Source organism: Gallinula chloropus (assembly GCF_964237585.1).
Source record: "Gallinula chloropus genome assembly, chromosome: 3".
Taxonomy (NCBI): Eukaryota; Metazoa; Chordata; class Aves; order Gruiformes; family Rallidae; genus Gallinula; species Gallinula chloropus.
In genome coordinates this window covers 31,333,241-31,355,438 of record NC_140087.1, presented here as the reverse complement: position 1 = coordinate 31,355,438, position 22,198 = coordinate 31,333,241, and the positions used below count along the sequence as shown (strand labels likewise).

Here is a 22,198-nt window from a genome sequence, read left to right as displayed (position 1 = left end):
GGTAATGTGGGCAGAGCCTTAGGATTGATGCTGCTCTCTACGTGCTGCATTGTGCCCAGAAGAGCAAAGGGAGGGCAGTAAAATGATCTTTGCCAGTCAGTCATGAGTAACAGCAGTTGGTGTAATGTGGCACCAGCTCTGCAGCAGTACTGGGAATGAAGATTTGCAGGCTGAGCCTGCTCTGGAATGGTTTTAGATGAATTTTTTCCCTCTCGAGCCACCTGAACCTGAATCAATACAGAGATGGATGGCTGAATAGCTCAGTGTCTGTGCTGAACCTCAGTTGGAGCTGCACAACAGCAAAAAATGATTGGTGGCTGCTTCTTTTGTTGAAGCTGAAAGCTAAAATATGGCAGCAGGATCCTGCTTAGCAGTGGAGTTGTTGCCCAGCAAAGCTCAGCAATGCACCGCTGGCTCCCCTGTATCCCCATCCTGCCCCTGCACTCTGGCAGCCTGCATCCTGTGCCTGTGCAGCTCTGCAGGCTGTGGTGGGAACCAGTACAGGGCAGGGACTTTCTACACCCACACAGGATGAGCATTCACCAGCCAGTGCTACAGGAGCAGAGACTTTGCAGGGAACAGTGTGGTTCTGTTGGTGGCTCCATCCCAGTTACTCCTCTGGAACAGTCCTGGTTGTTATGTCAGCGTGGGGTTACAGTTCCACATGTACAAGCATAGGGGACCAGCAGCTGAGCTGTCCTTAGTCCTACAGCTTCTTCTCTTGCCACAGTGTGAGCTCCACTCCAGATTGGGGGAGTGTGAGACTGGCAGTGCGGTTCTGAGGGATGCAATGCAGTGCTGAGGGAGGGAGCTGGAGGCTGGAGGGCAAACTCATCCTCTCAGGAGCTGCCTGTCTCTGCATAGCCTATCCTTTTAAATGCTCTTTTTTCATTGTCAGCACTCTTGAAGCATTTGGGCTTAACAGGTTGGTAAATTGTTACAGGCTTGAACCAAAATAATTTTGGGTGATGCAAGTCACAGTCAAAGCCAGTGCTGGCAACTCACCACAAAGTGAGCAGTTCAGCTTTGATGGGAAGTCACTGGCAATGACTCCTGTGGAAAAAACTATGTAAAACATATTCATGAAATTGTAACAAACCCTTTTAAAGTGATTTATTTTAGTCCTGTTGGCTGGATTGGAAGACAGGTTTTATATGTGATCGTGTTGCTGTGAGAAGTGTTTTATAAATTTTGTTACAAAGCCTCTAAAACGTTTGAAGGTGGAACCCTCACTGATCTGTTCATAGGAGGTTTCTAGTCCTGGATATTGAATTCTCAGTTTTATGATTACAATACATGAAAATATTTGAAGAGCCTCCTAAGATTCAAAAGGAACTTTATCTCAATATCATAATATATATGATGCATAGTGGTGTAGAGACCTCAGGAAGGAGGTTTCCTGAGTGAGATGGTCTCTCAGGTGAATCTCCCACGGAGGTGCTTCTGCCCCAGCACAGGTTCCTACTGGCTGCAGGGAGAAACCAGTAACTTCTGCTGCTTCGGTATCATACAGAACTTGCTGCAACATACAGTGACAGTGATTTGCCCCAGTTTTGGTGGGAAGGCTGACCAGTGTTGTCAGGTGATACAGGGACACTGCAGGAGGTGCTAGTATTGCTGTTGCCTATTTCATCCTTGCTGCATGGTTGGAAAGAGAGCGGTGCCTTTGGATACAGCCTGGTACCTTTCTTAAATGGTAAACACTAAGGAAGTCATAGAATCATAGAATGTGTAGGGTTGGAAGGGGCCTTTAGAGGCCATCTAGTCCAAGCCCCCTGCCGTAAGCAGGGACATCTTCACTAGATCAGGTCACTCAGAGTCCCATCAAACCTGACTTTGAATATCTCCAGGTATGGGGTCTCCACTACGTGGAGGCCACTCTTGCTTAGGAAAACCAGGCTAATACAAACACATGCTTAAACTAATAAAGCTAAAATAAATTTACCGGATGGCCTTCCACTTCTTTCTTAGTATTGCCAGGCCTTTTATTTGTTTGAATATTAGTAGACACAAACATCCTCATGAGGTTTCTTGCATAGAGCTGTGCATTACCACACTCACATTTTTAAATGTAAATTTATTATTTTAAAACTTAGTTTCTGTTTTTTTTCCCTAAGGCACATAACGATCATTTGATTCAAGAAATAAACAAGAACTTTGCCGAAGAGGTAAGCTTTAGCTGTTACACACGTTATTAATCATGAGCTGCTTGCCTTGGATAATTGTAAGTATTTCGTTTTGGCAGGTTGGTCTGCGTGTTATTCACATCCGTCTCCCTGAAGGCAGCAGCAAGGATGAGGTAACTGCGATACCTGAAGGACTCTTCCTATTTCACTTTTGTCGTAAACTTGTATTTATTGCTGACATGCGTTATGCCTTTGACTAACCTCTGTTAACTCAAATTAGGTTTGGGACTGCCTTAGTTCAACTAGCAAATCCTATCCTCCTCTTGGCAAGCATGTGAAAAAAGGGAATTAATGGGCTTGTTTGCTGTCCCCAGGCAAGCTGAGGCAGACTCAGCAGAGTAATGTTTTGGTTTCATGTCTGGTATTTAACTGCAGCTTTGCCTCATACCATCCTATTTCCCACAGTTGCTCTTGTGTCTGTCAGGGAAATTAAGGATTAATTGATTGGGGGTGGAGGCTGAATTTATTTGCCTGTTTATTAATCTTGTGATGCTTAAAGTATGCAATAAAAAAAAACATCCACGCCAAATAGCCAGGAGTCTGAATTCTTACCTTATCGAAGGCGTTAGGTTGGAGGCACAGCACTAGTGTCAAGTATGTTTTAAATATAGCAAACCATATTAATAAACACAGTCCTGAGCCATCTGAAATTGAAACCAGCAAAGGAACATGCGGGCAAAGATGCTGCTGTTCCCAGCTAGCCTCCCTGTGCCTGGCGAGTTTGATAGTCCTGCAGGCTCCTGGCTTTTGCTTACCGTGAAGAACTCTAGGAGTCCTATTTTGTGGATGGTGAATAGTCAGCTACCCATTTAAAAAGGGTGGGTTTTTGAAAGGAAGACCGAGTACCCTTTGCCGTTGCTAAATGCGTTAAATCTGCTGAGGTACACATAGTAGGAAATAGGTAAAATACAGGGAGTGTGCAGTGGTAGCTGCTGGTACTTGGAAGTAGTGTTGTAATGGTTTGCTTAGTCACTGTGACAAAGGGTTTTTTTCATCTTAAAACCCTCATGCTAACTTGCATTCCCTGCCTTGGGAAGGTGGGAGGGATTTCCGAACTGAGTGCTTTTCGTCCTGCCCTAACTGCCTGAGCACAGGAAAGGCAAGTTTCTGCATGAGTCATCAGTGTCTCAGGTGCTGTGAGGATGGAAAGCTGAATTGAAATAAAATGCAACAAAAATGGGGAAAAAAATGGATTATTTTCCCAGGAATCAGGAATATAGTTCATTAGATTCAGGCTATTTATGAACTTTAGCTGCTGTATTGGCTTCCAATGTTTTGTAGCACCTCAGGATTTTTTGAGTAAAATGTGGATGTTTTTGCTTTCCTATTCTGGTGCATACGCTCACCCTTACTTTCTGTTAGAACGTACACCGGCTTTACTGTTGTCAAATGGCACAGGGTCATAATATATATGCATGTCTCCATCTCAGAAGTCAGCAAACTAAAGGGGCATTTCTGTACCACTGATCAAATTCCCCTCACTCAATATTGATTGCATATCAAGCATTTGGGCAATAGAGCTCACAATTATATTGAATATTTTACATGAAAAGTGTTTTAGGAAGGCATGGTATTAGCTAAGGAGAAGAAACGCTTTATGCTCATTTTCTGTTGGGTATTAATCCAATTAAATGATGCAGCTTTGTAGTGATTACACGCTGATTCTGTTTATGTGATGGAAAGACGTGCTCGCGTGGCATTTCTCATGTGAGAGCGTTCAGTGTGTTCTATTCCATTGTATTCTTCATGGTCCCAGCAGAACAGCGTACACCACTATGGGTCAATCAGCATCGTAATTAGAGACAATGGCAGGTACTACAGAAACAAATGACAGACAGGACCAGCTATAAAACATTGGAATGCGCATCTGGTTCAGTACATGAAATTCATAAACTTTTGTGCATCACCTTTTCAAAATAACAACTCTTGACAAGGTGACTGTCAGCTCTTAGGATCAGGGTGTTTTGAGAAGGAAAATTGGTGACAATACGTGCTGGTTTAATAGAGTGAATTTGCTCTCGTATGATTGTTTTATCCAGTGTTAGGACTTTCTGTCCATGTACTGTGTTGGAAAGTGATCTGGTTCTATTTTGAGCTAAGCTTTAACCAAGGCTTCTTATTTCTAAGGCACCTTCTGATATCATCACAGTGTTGAGCTTTTGCTGAGATTTGGAATGGTGAAAGTCAAAATGCTTCACCATCCCTGGATGTGTTTAGAAAAAGGGTAGATGAGGTACTTAGGGATATTGTTTAGTATAGGACAGGAACAGTTGGACTTGATCTTAAAGGTCTTTTCCAACCTTGTGATTCTGTGCTTTTGGCAGTGTAAGGTCACGTAATATGTGTTGGCTTTGCAAAATGTTTAAAGATGAGACGGGGTGGCTTAATCGGGTAAGCAATGGGAATATAAACCAAGGGAAGTGAGTTAACTGCTTTTTCATTTGGAAGTTGTACCAATATGTGAGGGAGGCAAAGGTGGCTGTTTTAAAATACAGGTGATGTTCCCTTCTAATTAGATTCTGCTTTTGTCTGTTCTGATTTTTAATGCTTTCTATTAACTTCCTAGGTTGTTGATGAAATTTTGAGACTTAATGAGGATCCTAATGTGCAGGGTCTTGCCCTTGACCTTCCTGAAAGCCTTTATACCAGTAAAGTATTAAATGCTGTGAAACCAGAGAAGGATGTGGATGGGTAAGTGAAGCACCAAGAAATATTATTAGCAGATGCAAGGCTGATGGCTCTGTGAAAACAAGCTTCCCCTGTGTTTCATTAATGGATTGCTCAGTCAGTGTGTCTAGCTGTTCTATTGAGCAGGGATAAAAGATGCCACTGAGTCAATGAGAAGTCTTTTGCTGAAGTCATTTTTGATCATTATCTTTTTAATCTTTCTATGCTGTATGTTCAGGACATGGTCTTTTCAAATAAATCAAAAACAAAGTTCAGATTTAGTGATGATGGTTAAGGTATTTCTACTTCAGTTATACAAGTGGTCATCACGAAGTACCGAACACAAATCCCCAAATTCTCACAAGAAGGATTGGTGGAAAAGCTGCAGAGGTTGTAACTTCCTCGCAGCACGCTCTCGCGATGGGAGAATAGGCTATAATGGTTTGGGCCTATTGGTGCAACTTCCCAATCAGTATTGCATTAAATTACCCTCTGGAGAGAACACTGGCATAAAATACCATTTTGCTGCTCTTGCAGCCTTCCTGCTCTCAGCTGCAGACTGGTACCTTTTTTTTTTTCTTTTTTTTCTTTTTTTTCTTTTTTCCCCCTCTCTTATGTTGGATTTTTTTTTCATGTGGGGAAAAGAATCTGAAAATCTTGCAAATTGGTTACCTTGCTGTTATTTGGAGTACCAGGGATTGACAGAGAATGGGCAATTCAGAGCATGTTTGTGTATGAGAGAGAACACAGTGTGGTGTGGAAACACTCGAGTTCCACCGCCCCACCCCCCACCCTGCTCCCCGGCCTCAGGAAGCCAGCCTGAGCCTAGGAGGATGTACTGCCTCTGTCCCAGCTTGGCTCTGGCAGCACTGGTCTGGTTCCATGCCAGCCACTGAGGTGTTTTGGTCCAACGTGCCGTGGGTAGCCCCCTGTGATGAGTCGAAGAACTGCCTGTATATTGTGGGCTTGTGTTATTTATTTGAAATTGCAGATCCCTTTCTTGGCCTCTGTTGAGTTTTGGTGTTTGTCTAGTTGGGATGTGGGGTGACACAGATTAGCCACAGTATGTAACTGTCAAAGGGTTTACTTTTGAGACGTGTTTGCTCTTAGGATTAGCTGTTAGCCATGTTACAGGCTTTACTGAGGATTTATGTTACACAAACTTTTATTTTTTTAAACTGCCACATTTTTCCACTGCAGATTGTCTGATGTAAACCTGGGACGTTTGGTACGTGGTGATGCCTATGACTGTCTAGTCCCTCCTACAGCACGTGCTGTGATGGAGCTCCTCGAAGACTTAGGTGAGACCTTCCATCACAATTACTATGTTCATTTTAGCATAACTAACTCTCTTAGTTTTAGTCCTCAATGCGACACACAGTCTCACCTTGTTGTGTTCTCTGGTTTGTGTGTTTTCCCACCTGACACGCATTTGTCACCTGCTAGTGAGGAACCTCAGTGAGATCTGAATGTACTGTTTGCAGAAGTGGGTCTTGGTCCTACAGATTTTGGAGATTAGGCAGGGATTACCTGCCATCAGCAGAATTAGTCTTGCTGAAGCCACCTGAGACATTGGAATCTTCAAAAATACAAACACCACTCAGAGATTTCACCTGACGGTTTTGATCAGTATGAACAGCTGGAGAAATCCAGGTCTGCCTGTAAATAAGTGACAAGTGTATTTTTGGGATCGGGTGGTATCCTGTAAGTGCTAACGTGGAAACGGCAGACTGAAACAAGAGGCTTTGCAGTGTGTGAAGGCGCTGTTAGTTGTTAAAGGTAGCGTTTCAGACATAGTCTTTCTTACAGTGATTCGGAATTGTTGAGACAAGGGTTTCTGTGACAGAACTGTAAACAGAAGGTCATTGGTACTTAGGAACAGGTATGAATTAAAGGATTTGTGCAAATAAAATACTAGAAGGACAGTGTTTGCTTAAAACCCTGTGGTTTGTCTTACTGTGTGGACTCCAGCAGAGCTGCCCTCAGTGCCCCAGCTGCTGTGGTTGTGAAGGCACATGGTGCTCTCGCATCGTGAGCCGCTTTGCTGGCTCTTCCAGGGAGCTTTGGTAGTGGGTGGCTTGGTAAAAGTGGGGGGGTTCATGTAGATGCTCCAGCTCTGTGGCCCATCGGAGGCTGGTGCCAGCGCCTTTGCAGCCAAGGCTGACTGAATGACTTGCCTTGTGTCCGCAGGTGGAAAGACGGTGCTGCTGGTGGGAGCCGGTGGGGCGGTGGGTGCTGCCTTGCAGAGCATGCTGCAGAGCGAGGGAGCTGCGACCCTGAGCTGCGGGTGGAACAACCCTCAGCTGCAGGCAAAGGTGAGCATTCTTCCTCTGCCCAGTGCCTCTGCATCCCTGCCATCCAGGCATTGCCATCCGCTGCCCATGTGGCACTGCTCCTCCTCGCTGACGTTCCTGAGAGGGAGACTCATTCCAGTCATGGGCAGAAATGAAGCTTGCTAGTAGCCAGCATGGGTTTGTATCTTTTCTCTTCTCCATCCTGCTTGCTCAGAAATGGTGCTTGGATGAACAGGGGGGCCTCTAGCAGAAAATTGTGTATGTAGCAACAGCTGTTACAGCTTCATTAATTTTTACCAGTAGCTCTGGGAGAAAGAATTCAGTAGGCACAGATTAAAGGAAATGTGTTAGATCTCGCTTTTTCTTTCCCTCAGTGCAAGAGAGATGCCTGCTTTTCTTTTTTTTATCCTGTGACATGGTCATCTGTATGAGATTACTTTTGTGGAATTTGTGTCTTAAAGGTTTGCAAATTCTGCCCTTTTTCGGACAAGGGGGGATCATGACCTTTATCTTTGAAGAGAGCTGTAAAAGGATGTGGAGAAATTCAGGAGCCTTACTTCAAAGGATTTAATATACACCGTCCTCCTGGGTGCTTCTTGCAGAGATCTTAGCAACAGTTTAGAAGTTGGTACAACTTCCCATCAAGCTTCCCACTTTGTTCCTTAATCCCAAACTTCACCGAGTAACACAACTGGGAACGTGTTGTCCTTTGGAGATGTGCAGAGGGGTTCCTGATTCCCAGCCTGTGGCACGGATGCCAGGCATTAGCTGTGGAAGAGACCCACTTTGCTCCAGTGGCTGGGGGAGGTGAGGGGCAAGGGACAGCTCTTGCTGTTTGTTTGATAGCACATGCCACAAGGTGGCAGGCAATGCAAAATGATGGTGTCCAACCTCTACGGTTTGAAGGCAAGGACAGGAGGAGGAAGTAAGTTCCTGCAGCTGTGGTAGTTAGAAAGTTCTCTGGCAAACCTGTGTTTTCACAGCTGCGGATGTTTTTGTCAGGCCTGCCTGAGCTCTGCGCTTTAAGTGACTGACAGCATTTCGGAAACATATGTCTCTCTTGGAGTTGGGAGCACTGTGAACTTAATACCAACCATGTCTCATTTGAGGACTGCTTTGGGCTGGATGGGGTGGCCAGAGGTATTTCCACACAATAGGGTCACAGCAAAAGACTTGAACCAGAGCAGAGCTGCTTGTGCAGTGCTGTCTGTATGCTGGAGAGAGGTCTGTTTCCTTCCATCCATCCAGATGCTTTCCCATAATCGTGCTTGGCTTTTTGGCAGTCCCCATAGGTTACCTCTCACATCAGGTCACTGATGGGAAACAGAATAGGAGGCCTAATCAGGAGGCAGTTTGAGGCTTTGCGCATCAGTCTTCCCAAGTTCATTTTAACTTTAAACAGTAAAAGAAGTTTCAACCTTGCCTGGAGGACTGTTCAGCAGAGCTTGGGGAAATGTGCCGCCTTCTTCCACGCCTGTTATCCTGGAGCAGTGTGTCACCAGTAATTCTCTAAGTGCTGCTGAACCTGGCTGCACGTTACTCTGTTACAGTTAACTCTGGATCCCAAATGATAGTCAGAGACCGAGCACAGATTTCCTGCTGCACAAGGCACTGCTGTCTTGTGACATCCTTTATTTGAAGTACAGACAGTGTTGTTAGATACATGCTTACAGTTGATAGGATGCTTTTGGTCATTTTAAACACAGATTAAGTGAAAACAGTTTAAAGGCCTAATGTGTGTTTTGTTTTTACTGCACAATATGCTAACTTTAGACGTGGCTATATACTTTTTCTCCTTCCTCTGGACATGATACCTTTATGGTAACAGTCTCTGTGCTCTTGTTTGTAAGTGAAGTTATCATGTTACTATAGGTTATACTTCCAAAGTGAGGGATGAACTCATGAAGAGTGTGTACTTTTCGTTGGGATGCATTTGCTCTGCGGTATATACCAGGAAAGGAAAAATTGTTCTTAAGGGTAGGTGTATCTTATTTGCCTTAATCTGTTGGCCAGACCTGTTTGTACTGAAGCATGAATGCCAAACCTAACGAAGTAATGTCTGTCTTAAGCAGGTACTACATTTCCTTTAGCTAGCTCTGCTGATTTGTTTTTCTTTTTAAAGGGTGGCATAACAACAAGTGTTTTCTTTAGAAATTCTATCAGCTTAAATGAGACACACAACACTGAGGTTGTAGGGGTTTTTTGGATCACGTTTTGTATTGCTGTAGACTTGATATTGCTTCTTTTATTTTGCACTTTTGCAAAAATATTTTTAAAATAATTGAGAGGACAGTATGATTTCATCCACCTTAGAAAAAGTCTAATAGTGTAGAGGTAGTTCTGCTGACAAACAGCATAATACCATCTACCATCTGACTTAGAGTGCTCCTTTAAAGCAAGTTTTTTTTGTCCTACAATAGGAAAAGGCAATAAGGTAAAGAATAATACATGTTCATTTCTTTGTTTTGACCTGAGTGAATAATGAATGCACTTTGCATGGGTTTTTCCCCCTTCCCTCTTCATATTTTGCATGGGTTTTCCCCCCTCCCCTGTTCATATTTTGTTCCATTTTAGGTTTGTTTGACTTTAGCTCTTAAAAACAATCCTCATGACACAGCTGAGCTGTGTACTTCAACACTCTCGAGCTTCCTGGATTTTCAAATAAAATCACAAATGAAAGCAAGCAGTATATTTCAGAAGGTTCTGGCACAGCTGTTTCCTTGAAGAAATGCATTGATAGTTTGGATGTAAAATCAATAATGAATTAAGACATAAAGACTTGAGCATTTTGGTGGAAATAGGTAAGGTGTTACCACTCTGTTAAGCTTTGCATAGAGGACCTGAATGACCTGGTGACATATATTTAGGAACATCTCGTTTGGTAGTCCTGTTCTTAAATGAAACCAAAAGTGCAGTTTGGCACTGCAGGTAAAGAATGGGAACTGACGTGCTTAATACTTTATTATGTTAGAGCTAGGCTATCTTTCTAGCTTGAAAGGGGGCTATCCCATATATTCAAACTCAGAAATACAGGTTGTTGTCTTGCCCAAACATGGGTAACAGTACCTATGAGGAAATTGAATTTCAATTCAGTCCAGTCACAATTTCAATGCAGTCTTACACGTTACCTGCATGCGAACCATGTTAATGCTGGTTTGAAGAGAGCTGCTATCCTACAAGCTTCTTGTAAAAGAACTGGAAATCAATCTGTCTAGGTGTAATTAGGAATGGAAAGCTTGTTTGTAAAAGCCTGGCTGGAAAGTAGGAGAGTGGTTCAGCTGGAGCAATGAATGGGGAAGGTTCTTTGCCAGATTTGGTAAGACTCTCTTTTGGCTACAGTATGTTCTTCCCTAGGGTCAACGCTTAACCTTCAGCCTATTAGACATCTCGTAGTCATTTGCTACCCTAGTTTTACTGTCGTGATAAGACCAAGAGTCTTGGTACCATCAAGTTTTTATGCAGGTTTCATGGCAAAATGGATTTTCAGTGATCTGAGATATGGAGTTACTTTGTACCCTTATCATTAAATACTTGTCTGGAAAGTATTTAGTGTTGTTTTAACATTTGGTGTTCTGTCTTGGGAATGGGTGGTGCTTCTTAATCTGCTTCTACTTAAATCTTGGTGGAGAGTCATATTTTGTAATGAGGTAAGGTTTCAGATTATTTATTGGCACAGCTCTTCTCAACTGAAAAAGTACTTACCGGTGAGAAGACAGGGTACTACTGGAGTATTAGCTTACTCTGTCTCCAGCCTGTTGCCTAGTGCCTATGGGGTGCTTTGGCATGATGCTTGCCATTCCTTCCTCTGGCCTGCCTGGCAGGACACAGCACCTCTGTCCGGGGAGCTTCCTGGGCAGTCAGTCACCCTGCAGTTGCGTGTTCCCCTTTGAGGGTATCCCCTCAGCCTTTTGGCTGTGTCTGCCTATAGCATCTGGTTCCTGGCAGATGTGTCTTCTGTCCGGGGACTTTGCACTGCATTTGCTAGGGAGGTTGCATGTGATGATTTCATACGTCTTTTCCATCTCTAATATCTGAGATTTGTTTCTGATGTAAGAGTTAAGCCGGCATGTGCCTCCCAAGGCTTGCTGCTTGCTTTAGTGATTTATAGGAAGTCAGAGAAGGAGGCTATGGCAAGAAAAAGTAGGGGAGCATGGGCATGACTTCTTGTGAATGAAACCAAAACACCCAGATGGAGGTCGCATAAATCTCTTCCAAGCACCCCCACAATTCTGTCTCACAACTACTTTGCTTTCCATGGACTCAGTCTCCCAATCAAATAAGTGGATATAATTTTTTTTTAATACTCATGGGGTGGGGAATTTATAAAGTGTTTGCGATACTTTATTGACTCTCCAGGAACTTTTTCAATAATATCATATAAAATTCTTGCTTGTAGCAAGAGAGTTTCAATTATATCTGTGCCCTTGGGTTTTTTTGTTTGTTGTTTTCATTTGTGGTTTTTTTACATTAACTTTCTTTGTGAAATAAGGAAAAGGAAGTTGTGGTGGGGAAGGAAGGCTCTGTCAGTGTGCCTTCAACCACAGGACAACTGTTCTCTGCCATGTGATGCAGCTTTTTTTTGTGGATGAGGTGGAGTGGGACAATGAGATGAAAGGTTCAGCTAGTTTTCCTATACATTTATGGGTATATGCAATGTTAGCCATCCAAACTAGTGTTAATATTGGCATCAAAATTTATTGTGTTCAGCTGTTAATAACATTTTTTAACTGTATGATCAGTCGTCATAGAGATGAATATTTGGTCAGGTCAGTTGTTTTCTGGCATTATAGTTACTTTGGATCACGTCTGTCATAAGTATGTTTGGCTGAACACTGTCAAAATTATTACTCGTTGCATAGAGCTCTCAACTGGTTCATAGTTTCACGATGCTGAGTGGTGTGCAAAGCCTTTAGTCCTTGTCCCAGAGGCTTTGCGTGGAAAGACATACGTGACTTCAATATATGAATTACAAATGCTAGAATACAAGGCTGCCTTCATGTAACTGAGAATAATCACTGTTTTTCTCTATGTTGATGGTGCTGACAGTAATTGCAGAAACCTCTCCCTTTTGCAGGGGAAAGTGTGTTTTCAGGGTAATATTCTTGGTATACAAGTCACTGCAGCATCTCTTTATCCAAATTTTCTTGCAGATTCCTCAGTACGGTTTGACCTGATAACTGGTCAAGCACTAGGACTTACATGGTCAGCTAGGAGTGGCATGTAAGTTGATATTGGTACCAGACACAAGACCATAAGCAGTTTGGATAAGGCTGAATGACTGTTGTGACTGTACGTTTGGAGGCAGTCATGGGAGTGTTGCAGGACTTCTGACTGAAGCCTGCATCAGCTCACTGCATTAGTCATTTGTCAGGCAAATAAATCTTCTCCCACACATTTGGCTTTATTTCCACATGCATATCTCTAAGGAGGGCTAGGCCATCCTCATGTCCTCTGAGGAGAAGATGGAGTTTCTTTAGCTTTCTGCCTTTTCCACCGCAGTTATGCTCTTCTTCCCTCCTGGATGCTCAGCTGTGCCAAGAACCTGCTATCCTGACAGGATTTGTAGCTGTTGTTTCTTGGCAGGAGTGTTGGGCAGGGTTGCGTCAGAGCACTTTTGGCCAAAAAAGAAGCTGGAACGCTTGTCAGTCACAAATCAATTCATAGAGAGGCTTGCCGAGTTTGTGACAGTTGGCATTAATTTACATTTTTCAAAATATTTCCAAACTCATTGTGTATCTGAAATAATTCTTGCATTCAGGCTTGAGGCAGTGCTGATGCCCACGTTTTGGTTTTCAGTAGGTCTTTATACATTTGCCACCGGTGCTGTCCCTCTCTCATAGTGACTCCAATAATCGGTGCAGGGCCCTGTTTCAGAGGAGGGAGGAAAGGCAGACACTGAAGCCTTTGATCAAAAGAATTTTTGTAGTAACCACTTTTGCTCCACCACCTGTCAGGTTGAGCTAGAGCAGAAGCACTGGTTCGCAAACATGAACTGTGAAAAAATCAAATGCTTTAATTGGTATTCTTCAAAGGCATTGATGTTTGCAGATCAGGTCATCTTGTCTTTCCCTCAGTTGGCCTGTTTTTCTACTGTCAGATAATCTGACTGTACTCTTTATAATTGCCTATTTACTGTCTTTCAACCCCTTTCTTTCTTAAGTCTCTCCAAGTTATCTTGTTGGACAGGACTTTGGACTTCTTCTTTGAAAGTACGTAATCCCCATTAAATATTCTTGGTACTGACTCTGACCCTGCTTGCCCAATTTCACAGTTTGTTTACCTGACTTCATTTTAATTGCTATTGTTCTTAAATTGCACGTGTGGCAAGAACGAAGCCGTCAACTTGGATATTTCAATATTTTTTTTCCCTTCAGTTTTCTCAAAGGGTTGCTGTGTGAGTCTGAGTATATTTATGTGATATTTCTAACATTAAATGCTTGTTTTGTTTTTGGGGGGGATGTTTTGGTCTATCTCTAGCTTCATCATGCAGATGTGGTGGTAGTTGGCAGTAAAAAACCCGATGAAGTTCCTGTGAGCTGGATAAAGCCTGGAACCACCGTTATCAGTTGTTCTCCTGACTTGCTGCCAGGTAAGAGGCCTTCAAAGCGAGCAGTTCTCAAAAGTGATGTATGGTGTGTCTTTGAGATAAGTCTGTGGCATGCTGTTGACAATGCAATGCGGTTAAAAGCTGCACCTTCGGGATAGGGCCTTTAAAAGTGGGTATTTCTGTACAAAGCATATATAATACTTACGTGTCCAATATATAAATAGGGAAAAGATGTTAGGTGAGGGAAGAAGAGCTCAAACAGATTCTTCATACCAGGACAGTTAAATAAGTTTTGATCCTATGGCTTCTAAGAATTCAGAGGGGAAGACACTGTGGGATGAGCTATTATTTAGCGCTATTTTGTACAGTGTATTATTCTGTGACTTCTATAAACTCACCTGGAACATGGGGAAAAGCGAAGAAGGGAAAAAATACCAACTGCACAGTGCTATGAAGTTGTGTGCAGAGGATGGTGCAAGAGAGTAGGGAAATTGTGAGTAGCTAAGAGCAGGCAGAATGTCTCCTACAATAGTGACTCCTACAGAAAAAGTTTGAATTCCCTTCCCTCTTGCACTGACCAGTTGGGGAGAGATTGTAAGTTCATTAGTTTCTCAGTTGAAAAAATGCTGCAGAATTTTACTAGGAATAAAACTAAGAAAGCTTCTCAGAAGTTATTCTGTTCTCCTGCTAGAATTGCATTTCCTGTAAAAGTCTTCAAAGTCCTGTGAAGATTTCTAGATATTTTTCTAGATTTTTCAAAGGTATATGGATTTGACTGTCCACTGGCCAGGTGGCGTTATGCTGTGAATGAACAGGAAAACAAATACGTACACAGGTAGGGTGATTGGTTAATGTGTTTCTCTGGGTCTATCACAATTGTGCTTATTGACATCTGTTGATACAAAACTGGGGAAATGAGCACAAGGCCAAGGAGAACTAACTGCATGGTTCTTAAACTAGGCATATTGCCTAAGGAGAAATTAAGCAGACACTGTGCAGAGCTAATGCAAGATCAGGCTCATAATAAAGCAGCAGCTGTTCCCATGCAAAGCATGGCCTTAGCAAGAGATTCCTTTCCTTGCCTTTTGTGATATCATCTTGATTTAAACACACTGTGGGCTATTGTTCACTCAGTTGACTAAAGGCATTTGGGCATTCTACTTCCACCTCCCAGAACAGTGCTTTGATCCTAATGGGGATCTGAGGGCTGGGAACCAAGCCTTATCCCTCGCTGGTGATGCGCAAGTTGCCAGAAAGTAATTCAAAATTTCCTAGCCTAGTAATTAGAAGGCTCCTTGCATCTTTAACACAAGCTTATTTTGCATAGGGATTGTTGGATGTAATTGTTAAATACCTGTGGGGCAGGGTTTGGACCAAAGGTCTTTTCAGCAGGTACCTAACCTATTAGTATAACATACTCCTGTATGGAGGAGAAATGAGTGAGAAAGCAAAGAGGGCAGAGAGGGGGATGGTGGTATGGCAATAAAGTCTATAAATAAATAAATAAAAATGAAAGTGAACGGCCCCTCCTTGTCCTAATCCTTATAAGCAGAAGCTTCTGAGGTATCGGGCTTGGTTAGAGGTGCAGGTCTCTGAGGGCATGGTGAGGGTAAGCCAGTCCTTGTAGCCTGAGTGGCCACCTCTGATGACTGAACTCCGCTAGCTCTGTGTGCTGTCTGGTGCAAGTCCCAGTTTCAAACACGTAACTCTGTCCTTCCATTGCAAAGGGAGTCAGGTCTTCACATACCTACTCAGAAGTTGTACAGTATAACTGCTTGCCAGGTCTTAAGTATCTATACAGTTACAGCTAGCATTAGTGTTTCCCTTCCCCAAAAGAGCGCTGTTAGAACTGCATTAAAGTACCCCACGTACCACACCAACAATTGTTCTGACGGCAGGAAATGGAAGATTTGGCATAAGCATATAGATATTTCTTCTTCATTTTTCAAGTCGTAGCAGTGGGCTGCGCTAGGTACAGCACTTGTTTGGAAAGTCAGCATGAGATTTTTAGCAAGATAATTTAAATAGAACTTATGTACCAAATGTCCATCTGTTTTTGTGCTTACACTTTTGAGATTGTCAGTATCTTGGAGAAACTCTGCAAGAATAGCAGAAACGCCTTCTAGCAGCTTTCCAAAATGCTGGCCTTAAGACTTAGTAAAGAGGTACATGAAACACAGGTGCCTGTTTGACAGGAAGAATGCACTTAGTTTAATTGCAAGATACTTATTAAAAGCCTATTGTGGAGCAGTCATGACCTTGGAGAAACAACTGAGCTTTACAACTGACTCTTCATTTTCAATATATGGTAGAATCTGGCTGAGGAGCTTGGAAATTGTTCTGGGGTTTTTTTCTTGCTTTAGAAATGTGACCCCACAGATGTTAGAGTTGGACAGGAACTAAATGAAGCCTGAAAGCAACAATGGCCATGAAATTGCCTTTATTCTTGCCAGGTGATGGCTAGATTTCATTTTTTACATAGGTACCCATGTAGTCTAACTCAGTTGCATGTTGTAAAAGCGTTCAAAACTTGCAAGGGCATGTTTGACTTGGCCAGTTGTGATGATGTAAGCCAGGAGAGTAGAGCTAGAAGTGCTTGGTCCAAAGTGACAGAATTCTTCAAGTATGTTTTTAATCTGATCAAAGATTTTTTAGATGGTAATTTTAAAAGAGTCTGCAATTTCCAACAGCACAATATCTTATTCTGCTGCACTAGTGATTTTGGAATCAAGTGAGCTCTGGTAGGTTCTTGCAGGAAAATGCTTTATATGTAAATATATAGAAGTGAAAATAGAGTCTCTGAACAAAACTTAAGAATACCAAAATTATTTTGGGTTTTGTTGTCCAACTCCTTTGTGGTCACTTAAAAGCTGAAGTCCATATGGTTTAAATACATTAATGGGACATTCAGCTGTTTTCCCACCTTTCTCTGTTCTAATCTGCGTGAGCTGACAGGTAGTGCGTGAGAGCATCTCTCACCCACCCCCCACAATAGAGTGCCAATGGATGGGTGGGTGGACCACAATGTCTGTATGCTGTTCAGCTGATCTTCTGGCCAAAATCCAAAGCAGAGAGTGCTGTTCCGGCTCCCATCTGGAAAATTTATCCCAAGAGAGCTGTTGCAATCCTGTGATTGTTTTGCTAGCTCATGTGTGCATGTCTTTTTTCCCTCTAGCTTCACCTTCACCCCTGTAAAAGCCTGGTTAGTCATTTGTGGGTTGTGTGTGTAGCATAGGCAGCCTGAGAGAAGTAGTTTATTGAAGGGAAATGTCTAATTCTGATATGTATTTACACACACACTAACCCTGCTCTGATAAAGAAGTCATATTAAGCCAAATAACATAAAAAGTTGAAATGTTTCTGTAAAGCACAGCTGTCTGAAAGGGGATTTTATATTTCATTCTTCCTACTTCATTTGTCTGTTTGGCAGCTCTCCCAGCCTGATCTCAAAGCAACAACAGTCAGCTTATGACAGTGATAGACTGTTCCAGTAAAAGTCCTCTGTCTGAGTCTAAAACTGAGCATCTCCAAGAGACCTTTTTTTTTTTTTTCTTTTTAATTGGCAAGTGCTAATATAAGTAGAAGGAGTTCTCAGGCACTTTCTTAATTAGAATTCAATGTCAGGATTGTCACCTTCTGCTTGGTTGGCTTTGAAACTGATGTACAAATGACTAGCGACAGGAAAGTTTGACAGAGGATTAGAAAGCATACTGAATGAGGCTGAGGGTGTCTGCAAAAGGGGTGCCTTGCTCTCTTGGTGATGGGTGTGAGACTGGGCTGGACATGGTGTGGTGGGTTGCTGTGCTGACCCCTCTGTATGCCACTGCCTGCCGCTCTGGCTCCAGACAGGTTTCTGTGCCCTGCCGCCGCAGGGACCTCTGTCAGAGGGTAGTTGTGCAAGGCAACGTGAGCATTTTGTGATCAGTTCATCTGGGATGAGTGTGAGCTTGATCAGGTCAGGGTTTGCACTTTGGCTCCCCTGTGGGTGAAAGGTTAAAGCTGTCAGTGTACAGTTGTTATTTTTCATTTCAGTTACGGCTACGCCCTTCAGAATGTGGCTGGGGCCTTGATATGCCCAGAGAGACCGGGATGTGAATTGCAGAGAGGCTGTGTCTAGAAAAAAAGTCAATAAGCAACATCAGAAGAACAGGCCAAAAGGAGGATTACAGGAAAAGGACAGAATAATATGTTTCATTAGGGTAGCTAATACATGGTTATTGTATGATATATTGCTGCTAGAAAAAATTATAACTGTCTCTATAGTTGAAGGCACTCTAAATTGTGCAGACTCTTCAAAATACCTCTTTTTAATGTCACACTGATGAAGATGACTTTTGCTACTTAAAAAATGTTGCTTATTCCAAATTATAAATCCCATTGGATAATACTCCTATATAGTATTCTGTGATTGTTTTCATTGTTCTGTTTTACTGTCATGGTTGTATGGAAAACAACAATCTTTACCGTGTTCACTTAGGCATTCAGTTCAAAAATACATTTATCTCTTCAAATCCTCACAGCTATCTGGCTTTTTGTTGGTTTGGGGTTGGTTTTGGTTTTTGGATGTTTTCATCCAAAAGCAGTTGTTTGGGTCCTGGAATTAATCTCAGTGTTTCTAGTTTCTTTTTTCAAGTGTGTGTATGCTTTTTTATATGCATGTGTGTGTTTACGTAATATGTTTGATAGCACACAGTTGATCTCTGATTTTCATGCTATCTTCATCTTACCGGGTGATTTAATTTGAAGTATTAAAGAAGCCACCTATAACTTTTTTCAGTGATGTTGTTCAAAACACGCACTTCCACTCACAAAAGCTTTGTGATGTATTAGTGCAATACTTTTTATTTTACAGAGAAACACAACTATGGGCAGGAAAACAGCCATGCTGTCGGTTCCCTTGCAATAGCACTCCGAATGCAGGTCAGTGTAACTTCAGACATTGTCAATGTGCTGTTCTTTCTGTGAGTTGAAGAAATTACTTCTCCAGTTTGAGTTTTAATTTTTGTTTTGCTGTTTTGAACATCTTACCTTCCACTGTATAACAACTCTTAGTCAGTTAGGGTGATTCATGCCTGGTAAATTAAAAAATCAAGCATGTCATAATTCTGACGATTACAGTAAAGCTTGGCAGAAACACTTGCTATCAACAGACTAACGTTACTTACTCTGGAAGGACAACAAAGATGAATTATATCCATGCACATTTTTGTGGTGTGATGGATAGACAGTCCTCAAGTTTGTTCCTTTATGTGAAAAGAACACAAATCAGTCGGTGAACAATTAATACCTTCCATTATTTTAAATTGTGAGAGATGAAAAATTCTCCATTTTACCAGAATAAGATCTCCAAGTGCCTAATCAGAGACTTTTCTCTGCCAGTTACATGTTAATAGCTCTTTCTGAAATGTAGACAAACAAGAGGGCAGTAATCCTGCCATGTTTGGGTGTTCTTTCATCCTAAACCCATGAAATGGACAGATTTTTTAAGCTTGTTTTTTGGTTAGCCTTTACTGTAAAAGGTACTTCAACATACTCCTGAGGTGGTTTGAAATTAGTGTTCAGTATTTATGATGCAGCTGGTGTGTGCTGTGTTCTTGTTTAAAAACAGAATATGGTGAAAAACATGGAGCGATGGATCTGGTCCCGGAAGTACAGGAAGTGGGACCTCCGCTGCTTGAAACTGCAGCCCCTCTCCCCAGTGCCCAGGTAATAAGTGTTGGGTTTGGTTTTTTTTAAATTTAAAAAAAAAAAGGCAAGCATTAAATGTGGTGATGAACCTAAAAATGGTCCATGCTTACTTATTTTTCAATCTGTTTATGTGGACTACATGTTCCTTTTGGTGGTATGCCCCTTTGTCACCGTGTCCTTCCGTTTCCTATCAGTTTTTATTTTCATGATGTGTATTGGAGCCAAGATTTGTTTAATGAAGATTTAGAACTGGGAGTTTCACTGAGGGAGGGAGGTGAAACCTTGTGTAATGTCAACGGGAATGCAAAATACAAGAAGTTCCTAATTGCTAAACCCTAATGTGGGAAGGATCTGTGTGGTTTCAGAGGCATTTGATCTTGTGTTTTATTTTCTTTCCTCAGTCAAAGTACTTTCTTCTTCATTAGACTTTTAAATTCCCGTGTAGATGGAAAAAGCAGGAAGTATATTTATTCTCCTAGCCAGAATCTTTTCAATCAGTTCCTGTCATTCACCTCCCAAGGCCAATGTCTGGGCTGTAGGGATTTTAGGGCAGCCTTGGCACAGTTACTGACACCTGTGACATTTAGAGCAGCCCAAGCCCATCGGTTTGCTATGTGTAGGTTGTGCTGGGTGATGGAGAGAGGAACCAACAACTTGAAGTGAGGTTCTGCTGCAAGACAGCTTTTGAAATTTTTGTGTGCTGCTTTGCTGCATGCTTCTGGGCCACACAGATGATGAAGGGACTGGAGCACCTCATGTAGGAGTGAAGATGGAGAGAGCTGGGATTCTATTCCAAACCCCATCCATGACATGGTGTGTTTAGTACATAAATATTTACATAATTTTTATATAATGACCTATAATATAACCAGTAATAGGACTCACATTTATTTGATAACCCTGTAGCTTTATGTCTTTTGTCTTTTAAACATAAAATAACTCATCGTCTGGAAAGTATCCTGCAATAAAATGTAATCTTACAGTAATATACACCACGTTGTGTGGAAACAGATGGAGTTTTCATTGAAAATGAGGCAAAGCTGCTTAAGCACTAAAACTGGGAACATCTGCTTTTTGATTTCTGTGAGATCTGGGTGTTAATTGATGTATTTCCAAAGATATTGGAAACGGAATGGAAGATTTTCTTACAAATATGCAGTAAAAGAAAATTCTAGCACTCAGGCTGAGTGGATGTAGAGTTTTCTCCCATCTTTTACATTTTCCTGCATTTTGTAAATTATGAGTTACCATTGTCAGTGGTGGACTTTTTGCTTAACAGTTCTCATTCATGCAGAAAAACCGCTCTCGCACATTTCCAGCAATATGAAATAATGTAACTTATTGAGTAATTCTGGTATTTCCAATATAGAGAACACATTGTCAAACTAGTGCTGGAGCTAGCTACATATGAAGTCTTCTAAATGCTAGTTACAAAATCTTTAATTTCCTGTTGTTTAGAAGATGCTTCTACCAGAAATAATAGACAAGATGCAAATGTTTTGTACGTAGTCAAGGTATAAATGTCAATTAATTGTGAAATTGTGCCTTTTATCACTTTATTGTGTGAATCAGTGTGCAATCTGTCATTAAAGGGTTTCTTAGTTAAAACTCTTAGTTAAAACTCTGAAGGTTCTTTGGGGAGCTTCAGATGGGAAAATGATGACAGCAATGGTTTTACCACTGGAGAACTGTTAGCATCCACTTTTCAATTGTACTTGACTTTTACAAATAATTTGTAATTAGTAATGCAAGAGGATGTGCTTAGTATGTCTTTGAAAGAAAGCAGATTCCAGGTTAGTATGTGCAATGAAATTGTTTGCAACCCAACTGTTGAGTGCTGTGATTGAGTAGCTTCTTGTCCTATGGTACTGGATTATATCAATATTTGGATGAATGATTTCTGGGTTTCACTTAGATTCTACAGGGTGTGAAAGTGGGACACTTGGAAATTAGAAGGGTGCCCATTTAGAATATCCTCAAAGAACAGCAAGCAATTAAGTTGGCACGAACTAATTACTCGCTGGTGGATGCAGAACAGCTGAAGTCCACACATAGAGTTGAGATCTGGCAGTAGCTCTGGGTTCATCTGTGGATATTTGAGGTCTTGCAGACTGTAAGTTCAAGACACTAGCTTTGATGCCGTTGCCAGATTCTATCTTAAAAGTATTGTAATCAACTCAAAATGCAGGAAGGAGTTTAGCCTGGTTAAAATTAAAGTAATTAATCTCTTGGTAAATTCTGACTTGCTCTTGTAGTGTTGTGAGCAGTTCAAAACAAAGGAGACAACTCCTCACATGTGTGCCGGGCCCTGGACTTCACTGTCTCAGGAGCTTGCAGCTGCTAAACTGTGGACAATAAGGGTCAAGCTCACAAACTAAAAGCCCATGAAGGGGTATTAAATCCAAAGACCCTGGGTGGTCTAGGTCAAGAACTGCAGATACAACCATGTCCCCCAGCCTACAGCCACCTCCTCTCAGGCAGTTCTACCATGTGTGCTTGCTCTGTGCTTGTTCTCTTGCTTTAGCTGCCACTCACAGTCCCCCTGGAAATAGTTTGTAAGGTCACTGGACTTGTGGCCTGAGCCCTGTGTGTTAAACTCCTGCTATGTGACCATTTTCAATACAGCTGTGTTTTAGAAGTGCATGGGTTGGTCTTCGAATGCCTTGCTTCCTTTGGTACCCTCATGGGGGAGCAGTGATGCTCAGCTTACTTGGTGGTACCCTCTGATGAAAGGTGCTACACACGCAAGCATCAGGTTTAGTTGATGTGTTTACGTGGCGGTTGGCCAAGGAATGTATGCACTTTTTAGTAAAGTG

At 42.0% G+C, this 22,198-nt stretch overlaps 1 protein-coding gene across 1 annotated transcript in view; it reads left to right on the top strand.

Annotated features, from left to right (window-relative positions):
• LOC311189377 (monofunctional C1-tetrahydrofolate synthase, mitochondrial-like) overlaps positions 1–22,198 on the top strand; it is a gene marked incomplete at both ends in the record, with an annotated part of 34,717 nt that overhangs the window by 2,598 nt on the left and 9,921 nt on the right. Inside the window, 7 exons of the mRNA XM_084261047.1 lie at positions 2,118–2,168; positions 4,753–4,877; positions 6,054–6,154; positions 7,044–7,168; positions 13,625–13,736; positions 18,547–18,614; positions 19,303–19,400. Coding sequence (XP_084117173.1) covers positions 2,118–2,168; positions 4,753–4,877; positions 6,054–6,154; positions 7,044–7,168; positions 13,625–13,736; positions 18,547–18,614; positions 19,303–19,400 — 680 coding nt within the window. The remainder of the gene's footprint in view (positions 1–2,117; positions 2,169–4,752; positions 4,878–6,053; positions 6,155–7,043; positions 7,169–13,624; positions 13,737–18,546; positions 18,615–19,302; positions 19,401–22,198) is intronic.